Source organism: Narcine bancroftii, chromosome 11 (assembly GCF_036971445.1).
Source record: "Narcine bancroftii isolate sNarBan1 chromosome 11, sNarBan1.hap1, whole genome shotgun sequence".
NCBI classification, from domain to species: domain Eukaryota; kingdom Metazoa; phylum Chordata; class Chondrichthyes; order Torpediniformes; family Narcinidae; genus Narcine; species Narcine bancroftii.
Window position 1 is genome coordinate 90,065,662 of NC_091479.1, and position 11,670 is coordinate 90,077,331.

Here is an 11,670-nt window from a genome sequence, read left to right on the forward strand (position 1 = left end):
CTCAACACAGACACTAACCCCCCCACCAGTGTCATTGTATGGGGGTGGGGGGGGGGGGGGGGGTGCCTGAGATGTAACCTGGAGGCCAAATCAGTATGTTCTGCTGCTACATACAAAAAATAAAGTTTTCCAATATTTCTAACAGCATTTTAAGATAAAACCATTTTCACACTTTTTTTGGCTTCTTTCATATTTTCATCAACTTGAATGAGGAGAATTATGTCAAATGAAGCTTTTGAGTGACACCTACAATATTATAATAATGGGTTTTCACCAGTAAATTACTATAAAATGCTTTTGGACAGAAAGGAATGCCAAGGAAGGAAGACTGTACTTGTACCCTGGTATTTATCATATGACTGACAACATATAGATCTGCTACAGAGACATTATTGAACTGCCTCCAGCCACCATTACTCAGGTATGCCTCTTCCTCCCTCCAGCCATTTTCCATTACATGCTTAAAATTTGGATCTCTTGGCAATGAAGGAACGTTTCTCATCAATTCCTTTTATCATTTCCACTTTTCTAAGATCAACAGCAGTTAGAGTATTGGTCTATTCCACCATTTGGCAACTTGGAAGTCTGGATTTTGCCAGCCATTTTTGTTACTCAAATCACCTTATATATATATTAAATGTTGGCATTGATAATGGTAGTTTGATCATCATTACATACAAGACATTTACTTAATTAACAGGCAAATCCTTGGCACCTTTCATTTTAAGCAGCCTTTACACCAATGTTATCTCCTTTCTGGAGCACCCACATCATAAATTGGTGAAAATCAAAATGATTAATTGAAGTTAATTAATCTGAAATATTGTAATCATCCAATGCCTAAATCAAAAATAAGCATTAACATACTTTAAATAATAAGGTGGTTTTGAAAACTAAAGCAACATTTCATCAAATTTTGCATAAAGCCCACTTTCTTTGAAATACACACTGTCATTTTAACTTCCAACTTGAAGATAGTGTGTTCTTCTGTATTTATTATCAACTATTTTTATGACATTAAACAATCTGCAACAACATCCTCAGCACCAATTACCTGGTGTAATGTATAAGCAGCGAATCCAGTTTTTTTCCTTAAAATAGATGCTGCCTTTCCAGTTGGTGCAGTGAACAGCACAATTCCTTTACTTATTTTAAGTTTTTCAGTTCCGGCAGCATCGTTTGAAGTTTTAGCGATTGGAATATCCCAAGTTCCAGGAGCAGACTGGTCGTGCTCAAGGTCTTCACATGCTTGTAAAATTTCTTCATTTTCTGCCATTTCATTATTTTCAACCACTGCCTTGAAGATGAGACTGATAACTGTGGTCTTTCCACAACCACCTTTACCACTTATAATTGTAATGGGATTTTCACACATCATGTTACCAGCTTTTATCTGATCTTGGTCCAAATTAAATGATTCATTATGCTGTGCATCATCAACCCCTTTATCCTCTGTTGAGTACTCAGTCTTGGTTGGGTTACAAGCTTTGCTCAGAACTGCCTCTACAGGCACTGAAATACGCCATGGAGGTTTATCTACAAGTTCCTTTATACAAGAAGCAATTTCATTTTCATACTTGTAAAAACACTCAAGGTACACCCTGTTCATTTTAATTACAATAACCTTAGATTCCTTCAAAAATTTTAGCGACTCCCATTCAATTTCGACGCTGAACTCAGATGGCCGCAACCCAGTCAGTTCTTTAATGTTAACATAGGTGTGCCCATTTCTATAGCAGGTACGCTTGAGTTTATCATAAATGATAAGAGCGTGTTTTTGTATCTCTGGAATCGTCCTCAGAAGGTCACTTTCTTCGAAAGCCAGCAAGGATGCCTCACAACCAATAAGTTGAACCTCCTTTGAGAGAATCTAGGAACAAGTTAATGTCTTGCGTTAAAGATTGAATAATGAGCAGAAATTTGTCAAAACCAAATCATCTTTCCTGGCAGTTTTTTTTTTAAAAAGGGGGAGATATCTAAATCTTTTTCCTTTCCCTAATTCTTGTCACATTTTTATCCATTCCCCACCATGGTTATCATAAAACATCTTACTGCAAAGTAAATATACTTTGACTATTCTCACCATTTCTGTGATTTCCATTTGAAAATGATCAGTAGAAAGACATTTAGTATCTGATCAGTTCTCATGTGATAAAAGATTAAATGGATAGGGAAAAATGATTTTGTTTACATGAATTTGCAACTCCATTGTTTTGAAAGACCAATAATTTGATTTAATGTCAGAAGAGCAATAACTTGGTTCTTGATAAAATCAAGAATGCATAAAGCATTCTGCAGATGGCCAATTGCAACTCTGCTTGTGGGGGGAGGTGGGGGGGTGGGGAGGAAAATAAAAAAAACTTACAGAATTGAATCCCAGTTTCCACATTTCTGTTTGAATCATCTGGTCCAGATTCTGGAGAATTGTATTGTTCAACTTCAAAATACGCAAAAAGTACCGTGGCAGAAGTTGTGGTAGATACTTCATCAGGCTTTGAAACTTCAGAGCTTGCTGTACATTCTGACCTTCAACTAAAAATCATCAGTTATTACCTTGAATCTCAAATGTTATTTTATTCACTCGTTTACATAATTCTGCAGCCAGAGTAACAGTAACATGACCAACCTATTAGAATCAGTCCCATGACACTTTATATACTTTACTCTCTTTCTATTTCATTCACTGGATGTTCCATAATGTTAAATACCTTAAATACAACTTATTATCATGAACAAAACTAATAATCCTAATCATATTTAACAATTATATCTCCATATTCTATTACCTGGTTTAAAGTCAATTGATTATCTGAGAGAAAAGAATGATGAGTACTACTTTCCAGCATTGAGTCACAGGCATACTGAAATATTTTGTTTATAAAATGAACAGTTGGCAATCATCCTGATATCTATGCCTTGATGACACTAGAATTATGATTCACAGTCTCAGAATAAGGAATAAACTGTGATAAGGAGAATTCTCTTTATCCATCTAATTTTGAATCCCTGAAATTCTCCCTAGATATACAATACTTCAGTAAAATAGAATAATCAATAGATTCTTGGATATGAAAGGGAATCTCAAGATTATGGTATACAGGGAATGAAAGGATATTGATTATGTGCAGACAGAAGGGACTTGGTGTAATTTGGCATCATATTCAGCACTGATATTATGGGCAAAATAATCTGTTTCTGTGCTGTACTGTTCTGTTTTGTGGTGAGGTTGGGGAAGATGTGTATACTAAAACACAAGAGTAGACTCAAAGGGTCCAATTACATACTTCTGCTCTATCTTTTTTTTTCCCTCTATATTCCATTGCTCAGAATACTTAAACAGGCAATTTAGTTCACCAATTTTGTTCTGATATTGTTAACTCCTAGCTACAGTATTTCTGTACAGTGTGCAACAGTATTTTTGAGCACAGCATACAATTTTAATATACTATTGGTCAATTAGTACGACTGCAACTTGTGGATCGAACCAATAAACTAACGTAATACACAACAGAAGTTGTGGCAATTCTCAGATTCTTTAGTAAATGTGAAGGAGCGGCACTGTTGGCGTAGCTGTTAACGAAACACCTTGACAACACCAGTGATCAGGACCAGGGTTCGAATCCCATGATGTCTGTAAGGAGCTTGTACAATATAATGGAAGATTCTAACTGTGTTGTTTTTTTTTTACTTTGCAGCTTTTGCTTCTGCAAGGCTGAGAACCTGCTTGTTTTTTACTTTTGCAGCTTTTGCTTCTGCAAGGCTGAGTACCTGCTTGTTTTTAGAATCAGCAGACACAAGCTAAATTCCACCATGGGCCCCAGAGATGCAGTTATCTGACAAAAGGACATCTGTGTACCAAGAACATTTCCTGTTTTGGTCACAGACTGTCAGAGGCCTAGCCCTGACGCAATGTTTTGGTCACAGACTGTCAGAGGCCTAGCCTTGACGCAAAATAAACCATTTATTCAAAGTGATAAGCTATGAGTAAGCAATTTTTGGGTAATATTAGCCATGGTCCCGCTGCTGAAGTGAAAGACTCTCCGAGAGGTGGCAACATCTCTCAGCAAGAAGAAGAACTTCTAGAGTTCAGCCAACGTCCCGGTCGGAGGAAGTGGAGAAGCTGCTACCAGTGCCCTGACAACCTACTACAAGTGTGCAGTCATTGCCTCGCTTCGGCAGTTGGGACCAGTCCAAGCGTTGATAAGTATAGTTGGGAAGGGCTTGCATATTGTGGTGTGAAATCAGCTTTTGAATTTGTAATAAACATTTGTATAATCTGAACTGCTCTTGGCGTGTGTGTCTATTTTCTTTCGGTAGCTTAAACACTGTGACCAATCTAAAACGAACAAAGTGAGAGGTACAAGTTTACCCAAGACATACATTCTCCCTGCGTCTGCATGGGTTTTCTAGCACCATTCGAAACATACCAGGGTGTAGGTTAATTGGGCGTAATTGGGCAGCACAGACTTATGGGCCGAAATGGCCTGCAACCGTGCTGTATGTCTAATTTTTTTTTTAATTAGAAATTTGTTCCAGCTTCCAAAAATTCACTGAATAAGATTTCCATGGCCTTTGATGAGCACAGCAGCAAGTCACTATACATATTTATTTTACAACTTTTTAGTCTCATTCAGTTTAATGTCACATTTCTCCAAAACTTCTCTAAAAATGACAAAGTTATTCATCCTTACCAGAATTCGATATGCAGGTGACAATGGATTTTGCAAAACCATCTTTATTTTCGTTCTTTTCTTCATCTGCAATCTGTTGCAAAATGCTCAATACTTTTGAAAATTCAAGATCATCACGAGATAAATACTCAATAAATTCTTTGATGTGAATTGGGTTGACATCACATTTTGTTAAGAAAAGGCTAATTATGCTTATTTGCTTTTGGCCCAAATGTACGAGAGAATAAGAAGGATACCACTGCAAATACCATTTGTTTTGTCGACAATAGATTTTTATAGTCACTTTCCACCATGGAGAAGTAAAATGAAAATGTCCAAACACCTTGTAAGTTTCTCCAGTTCTGAGGTCCTTGATTTTCACTAGGAGAGAAGATCGATAAATGTTATCGTACAAGTACTTTCCTCCCCCCACAACCCCCCCCCTCACGACAGTACTTTATTTCATACATAAACTTGAGCAAACATTGTTTAATTCCAGAACCAGCAGTTTCCTGTGTCTCTTCCTACTTTCCCATAGCATTTAAAAATTCTGATTTGTCAATAAAAAAAATGATCACCTACTTAATTTTTGTCCTAATAAACCCCAGGTGCTCAGCTACCCAGTTTCCAATCCTTTTCCTAGTCGTATTGCATTTAATTCTCCATTTTCTGTGCACTTTTGGCCTTTATTTTAAAAAAAAATGACCAGTCCTAACTACAGAAATTTAGTGCTTGAGAAAGTACATTATGCCTGGCTGCCCATTTATTACAATAAATCCCCAAATTCAGAAGCTCCAACATATTAGATCTTCCAACAATCTAGGAAAGTAATTTTCTAGTTTATAAAATATTTGTAAAATATGTAGTGACTGAAGTTGAATTTTATGTTTGGCTTTTTGAATGCATTTTTAATGCCACGTGTATATGTCACTTTAAAAATTGTTGAGGAACATTGCAATAAAAGCAGTCAAAACTTCTTCAACTGTTCAGAAGGTTTAAAAATCCTGCAGCAATGATGTAGTGTTTTCCAAAGCTCAGATCCGCCAAACTGATTTGGAGGGACTTCTCCAACCTCCCATCTTCAGAGAAACAATTCGAAATGTTACAAAAACCTCGGCCCTTTACACCGAAATACACTTTTTTTACCGGACCGCCCAGAGAAAGAAGAGGCTTTGATTATGGTGGCACCGAGGGAAACATTGGATAGATCATTCGAGTCGAGGAATTGCATATCCTTCCAATCGTCCTCTTCCTCCTCCTCCTCTTCTCCCTCCTCCTCCTCCACCTCCTCGTCCTCAGCGACAATGGTTTTCCATGGTTCAATGTAACCTTCAACAGTAATACAGAGACGTCTCGGCATTCGGTGACCAACCATTGCTCCGAGAGGCAGCAACGTCCGACTCCCTGACTCCGCCACCCCCGGTATCGCCTTCACGAGTTTCACCCGAAAGTGAAAGTATCCGATTTGTTTGAGAGCGAGGCTGCCGACCGGGGGGGGGAGTGTTGCAAACGGACTGACGTGCCGGGAAATCTCAGCCCCTCCGCGCCGGGGGGAATGCCCTTGTTCTCGTCTGCGGAGACGTGCTGCAGGGACTCAGCGGGTCGGGCAACCTGCCTGCAATGCGATAGAAATGTGGGGTCAAAAACCTCTCATTACAACTTGGTTCGAATTAAAAACACAAGGGCGGAGAAAACTCGACAGGCCAAACAGATTTTTTTTAAAAAATTACAGAGAGAGCTAATAGGTGGAGAAGGGAGGGAGGGAGGGGACAGCAGCGAGGGAGGGAGGGAGGGGACAGCAGCGAGGGAGGGAGGGAGGGGACAGCAGCGAGGGAGGGAGGGAGGGAGGGGACAGCAGCGAGGGAGGGAGGGAGGGAGGGGACAGCAGCGAGGGAGGGAGGGAGGGAGGGGACAGCAGCGAGGGAGGGAGGGAGGGAGGGGACAGCAGCGAGGGAGGGAGGGAGGGAGGGGACAGCAGCGAGGGAGGGAGGGAGGGAGGGGACAGCAGCGAGGGAGGGAGGGAGGGAGGGAGGGGACAGCAGCGAGGGAGGGAGGGAGGGAGGGGACAGCAGCGAGGGAGGGAGGGAGGGAGGGGACAGCAGCGAGGGAGGGAGGGAGGGAGGGGACAGCAGCGAGGGAGGGAGGGAGGGAGGGGACAGCAGCGAGGGAGGGAGGGAGGGAGGGGACAGCAGCGAGGGAGGGAGGGAGGGAGGGGACAGCAGCGAGGGAGGGAGGGAGGGAGGGGACAGCAGCGAGGGAGGGAGGGAGGGAGGGGACAGCAGCGAGGGAGGGAGGGAGGGAGGGGACAGCAGCGAGGGAGGGAGGGAGGGAGGGGACAGCAGCGAGGGAGGGAGGGAGGGAGGGGACAGCAGCGAGGGAGGGAGGGAGGGAGGGGACAGCAGCGAGGGAGGGAGGGAGGGAGGGGACAGCAGCGAGGGAGGGAGGGAGGGAGGGGACAGCAGCGAGGGAGGGAGGGAGGGAGGGGACAGCAGCGAGGGAGGGAGGGAGGGAGGGGACAGCAGCGAGGGAGGGAGGGAGGGAGGGGACAGCAGCGAGGGAGGGAGGGAGGGAGGGGACAGCAGCGAGGGAGGGAGGGAGGGAGGGGACAGCAGCGAGGGAGGGAGGGAGGGAGGGGACAGCAGCGAGGGAGGGAGGGAGGGAGGGGACAGCAGCGAGGGAGGGAGGGAGGGAGGGGACAGCAGCGAGGGAGGGAGGGAGGGAGGGGACAGCAGCGAGGGAGGGAGGGAGGGAGGGGACAGCAGCGAGGGAGGGAGGGAGGGAGGGGACAGCAGCGAGGGAGGGAGGGAGGGAGGGGACAGCAGCGAGGGAGGGAGGGAGGGAGGGGACAGCAGCGAGGGAGGGAGGGAGGGAGGGGACAGCAGCGAGGGAGGGAGGGAGGGAGGGGACAGCAGCGAGGGAGGGAGGGAGGGAGGGAGGGGACAGCAGCGAGGGAGGGAGGGAGGGAGGGAGGGGACAGCAGCGAGGGAGGGAGGGAGGGAGGGAGGGGACAGCAGCGAGGGAGGGAGGGAGGGAGGGAGGGGACAGCAGCGAGGGAGGGAGGGAGGGAGGGAGGGGACAGCAGCGAGGGAGGGAGGGAGGGAGGGAGGGGACAGCAGCGAGGGAGGGAGGGAGGGAGGGAGGGGACAGCAGCGAGGGAGGGAGGGAGGGAGGGAGGGAGGGAGGGAGGGAGGGAGGGAGGGAGGGAGGGAGGGAGGGAGGGGACAGCAGCGAGGGAGGGAGGGAGGGAGGGAGGGGACAGCAGCGAGGGAGGGAGGGAGGGAGGGAGGGGACAGCAGCGAGGGAGGGAGGGAGGGAGGGAGGGGACAGCAGCGAGGGAGGGAGGGAGGGAGGGAGGGGACAGCAGCGAGGGAGGGAGGGAGGGAGGGGACAGCAGCGAGGGAGGGAGGGAGGGAGGGGACAGCAGCGAGGGAGGGAGGGAGGGAGGGGACAGCAGCGAGGGAGGGAGGGAGGGAGGGGACAGCAGCGAGGGAGGGAGGGAGGGAGGGGACAGCAGCGAGGGAGGGAGGGAGGGAGGGGACAGCAGCGAGGGAGGGAGGGAGGGAGGGGACAGCAGCGAGGGAGGGAGGGAGGGAGGGGACAGCAGCGAGGGAGGGAGGGAGGGAGGGGACAGCAGCGAGGGAGGGAGGGAGGGAGGGAGGGGACAGCAGCGAGGGAGGGAGGGAGGGAGGGAGGGAGGGAGGGAGGGGACAGCAGCGAGGGAGGGAGGGAGGGAGGGAGGGGACAGCAGCGAGGGAGGGAGGGAGGGAGGGGACAGCAGCGAGGGAGGGAGGGAGGGAGGGGACAGCAGCGAGGGAGGGAGGGAGGGAGGGGACAGCAGCGAGGGAGGGAGGGAGGGAGGGGACAGCAGCGAGGGAGGGAGGGAGGGAGGGGACAGCAGCGAGGGAGGGAGGGAGGGAGGGGACAGCAGCGAGGGAGGGAGGGAGGGGACAGCAGCGAGGGAGGGAGGGAGGGGACAGCAGCGAGGGAGGGAGGGAGGGGACAGCAGCGAGGGAGGGAGGGAGGGGACAGCAGCGAGGGAGGGAGGGAGCGGACAGCAGCGAGGGAGGGAGGGAGGGGACAGCAGCGAGGGAGGGAGGGACGGGGGGACAGCAGCGAGGGAGGGAGGGACGGGGGGACAGCAGCGAGGGAGGGAGGGAGGGAGGGGACAGCAGCGAGGGAGGGAGGGAGGGAGGGGACAGCAGCGAGGGAGGGAGGGAGGGAGGGGACAGCAGCGAGGGAGGGAGGGAGGGAGGGGACAGCAGCGAGGGAGGGAGGGAGGGAGGGGACAGCAGCGAGGGAGGGAGGGAGGGAGGGGACAGCAGCGAGGGAGGGAGGGAGGGAGGGGACAGCAGCGAGGGAGGGAGGGAGGGAGGGGACAGCAGCGAGGGAGGGAGGGAGGGAGGGGACAGCAGCGAGGGAGGGAGGGAGGGAGGGGACAGCAGCGAGGGAGGGAGGGAGGGAGGGGACAGCAGCGAGGGAGGGAGGGAGGGAGGGGACAGCAGCGAGGGAGGGAGGGAGGGAGGGGACAGCAGCGAGGGAGGGAGGGAGGGAGGGGACAGCAGCGAGGGAGGGAGGGAGGGAGGGGACAGCAGCGAGGGAGGGAGGGAGGGAGGGGACAGCAGCGAGGGAGGGAGGGAGGGAGGGGACAGCAGCGAGGGAGGGAGGGAGGGAGGGGACAGCAGCGAGGGAGGGAGGGAGGGAGGGGACAGCAGCGAGGGAGGGAGGGAGGGAGGGAGGGGACAGCAGCGAGGGAGGGAGGGAGGGAGGGAGGGGACAGCAGCGAGGGAGGGAGGGAGGGAGGGAGGGGACAGCAGCGAGGGAGGGAGGGAGGGAGGGAGGGGACAGCAGCGAGGGAGGGAGGGAGGGAGGGAGGGGACAGCAGCGAGGGAGGGAGGGAGGGAGGGGACAGCAGCGAGGGAGGGAGGGAGGGAGGGGACAGCAGCGAGGGAGGGAGGGAGGGAGGGGACAGCAGCGAGGGAGGGAGGGAGGGAGGGGACAGCAGCGAGGGAGGGAGGGAGGGAGGGAGGGGAGGGAGGGAGGGGACAGCAGCGAGGGAGGGAGGGAGGGAGGGGACGGCAGCGAGGGAGGGAGGGAGGGAGGGAGGGGACGGCAGCGAGGGAGGGAGGGGACGGCAGCGAGGGAGGGAGGGAGGGGACGGCAGCGAGGGAGGGAGGGAGGGAGGGGACGGCAGCGAGGGAGGGAGGGAGGGAGGGAGGGAGGGAGGGAGGGGGAGGGAGGGAGGGGGAGGGAGGGGACGGCAGCGAGGGAGGGAGGGAGGGGGAGGGAGGGGACGGCAGCGAGGGAGGGAGGGGACGGCAGGGAGGGAGGGAGGGGACGGCAGCGAGGGAGGGAGGGAGGGAGGGGACGGCAGCGAGGAAGGGAGGGAGGGGACGGCAGCGAGGGAGGGAGGGGACGGCAGCGAGGGAGGGAGGCAGGGAGGGAGGGAGGGAGGGGACAGCAGCAAGGGAGGGAGGGGACAGCAGCAAGGGAGGGAGGGGACAGCAGCAAGGAAGGGAGGGAGGGACAGCAGCAAGGGAGGGAGGGAGGGACAGCAGCAAGGAAGGGAGGGAGGGGACAGCAGCAAGGAAGGAGGGAGGGAGGGGACAGCAGCAAGGAAGGAGGGGTGGCTAAGTGAATAAAGAGGGAGGGGGGATGGAGAGCTGACAGGGAGAAGAGCAGGATAGTTGGTTAGCAGAAACTGGAAAATTTGATGTTAATGCCATCTAGCTGGAGAGTGCCCAGATGGAAATCAGGTCCCGTTCCTCCAATTTACAGTTGGTTGGAGAGCGAGTCGAAAGAACCAAAGACTTGTTGATCCAAACCAAGGCTTTTATTAACTAAAAGAATGACCTGGTCTGGCTCGGAGCATCCCTTTAAGACCTGCCAGTAGGTGTGGCTACACTCTCAGGCAATCACAGTCATCCTACACTACCATCTAAACAGTACATGTACACGTTGGTGATAGAATCTGTACTCTCACAATCAGATTCTGCGGGAACTTAATCCTGGTTATTCATTCCAAAAAAACTTTCCAACTCCCAACCAAAATGTTAAACTTTAGGGCACCTCCAAGGAGAATGCAAAAATAATCCAATCTCTTGTCCATATCTAAAATACAAATCTGATCATGTAGGGTTCCATTTTTTTTAATTTTTGAGGAGTCAAATATAACTGTTGCAAAAAATTATATTGAACTAACCTTTATCTAACATTAATATTTGTTGTCATATTTTCTTTACATAATTCCATCCAGTCTTTCTCATCCATTTGTCTATTTAAATCCACTTCCCATCTTAAACTTGACTTGTGCACCCTATTTTAGGGACTTCCTTTTGAAGTAAATTGTATGTTACAGAGATAAATTTACTTACTATTATGAATCAATAATTCCAAGTCACTCTGGCTAGGTAACGTCAAACTTCGATTTATTTTATCAATCAAAAAAGCTTTTATGATAATAGCAAAGGGAAGTATTATTTGGCACATTACATTGAGTCTTCATTCATTCAAAAGTTATAAATCTTCCAGCTTCAAAACAATCCTCTATCCTCTCAATACCCATCCAATCCAAGTCGTCAAAAATTGATTATCCATAGAAATTGGAATGTTTATTTTGACATGAAGGCATTTTTCCTGAACATAAACCTCTCATACCTATTTTTTTCCATAATTCAATCAGATGTTTCATAAAAGGTGTATCTCTACTTCCCACCAACAATTTTGAATTCCATTTATAAATAAAATCCTGCATATTAATTTCTACTATTTTACTAAGTTCTGCATGAATTTCATTTACGCCAAACTTTTAAAATATTTGGGACTTTTGTAATTAGTAGTCTTAGTTTTATCTGCCCCTGGGAAATCCTAGCAATAACTGGAAAAGGGAAATTGAAGATTGCGCATACAGATTAAAAAGGATTAACTTAGACATACATACTTCAGGGTAGGGATTGACTTCCTTCCACACAGGTACATAGATTCTGAAATGACTAATCAGGCC

General features: G+C 49.5%; 1 protein-coding gene across 8 annotated transcripts in view; it reads right to left on the reverse strand.

Annotated features, from left to right (window-relative positions):
• Positions 1–11,670, reverse strand: part of helb (helicase (DNA) B) — an 83,861-nt gene that overhangs the window by 64,101 nt on the left and 8,090 nt on the right. For 3 of the 8 annotated variants that reach the window (XM_069903984.1, XM_069903983.1, XM_069903982.1), the window contains exons 1-4: positions 5,817–6,404; positions 4,692–5,051; positions 2,366–2,532; positions 1,055–1,870 (exon numbers count right to left, since the gene is read on the reverse strand). In XM_069903984.1, the coding sequence (XP_069760085.1) occupies positions 1,055–1,870; positions 2,366–2,532; positions 4,692–5,051; positions 5,817–6,045 (1,572 nt within the window). In that variant the 5' untranslated portion in view covers positions 6,046–6,404. Of the gene's footprint in view, positions 1–1,054; positions 1,871–2,365; positions 2,533–4,691; positions 5,052–5,252; positions 5,776–5,816; positions 6,405–11,670 lie in introns of those variants that run through there. The other 5 variants (XM_069903986.1, XM_069903985.1, XM_069903981.1 and 2 more) reach the window with 4 other exon arrangements.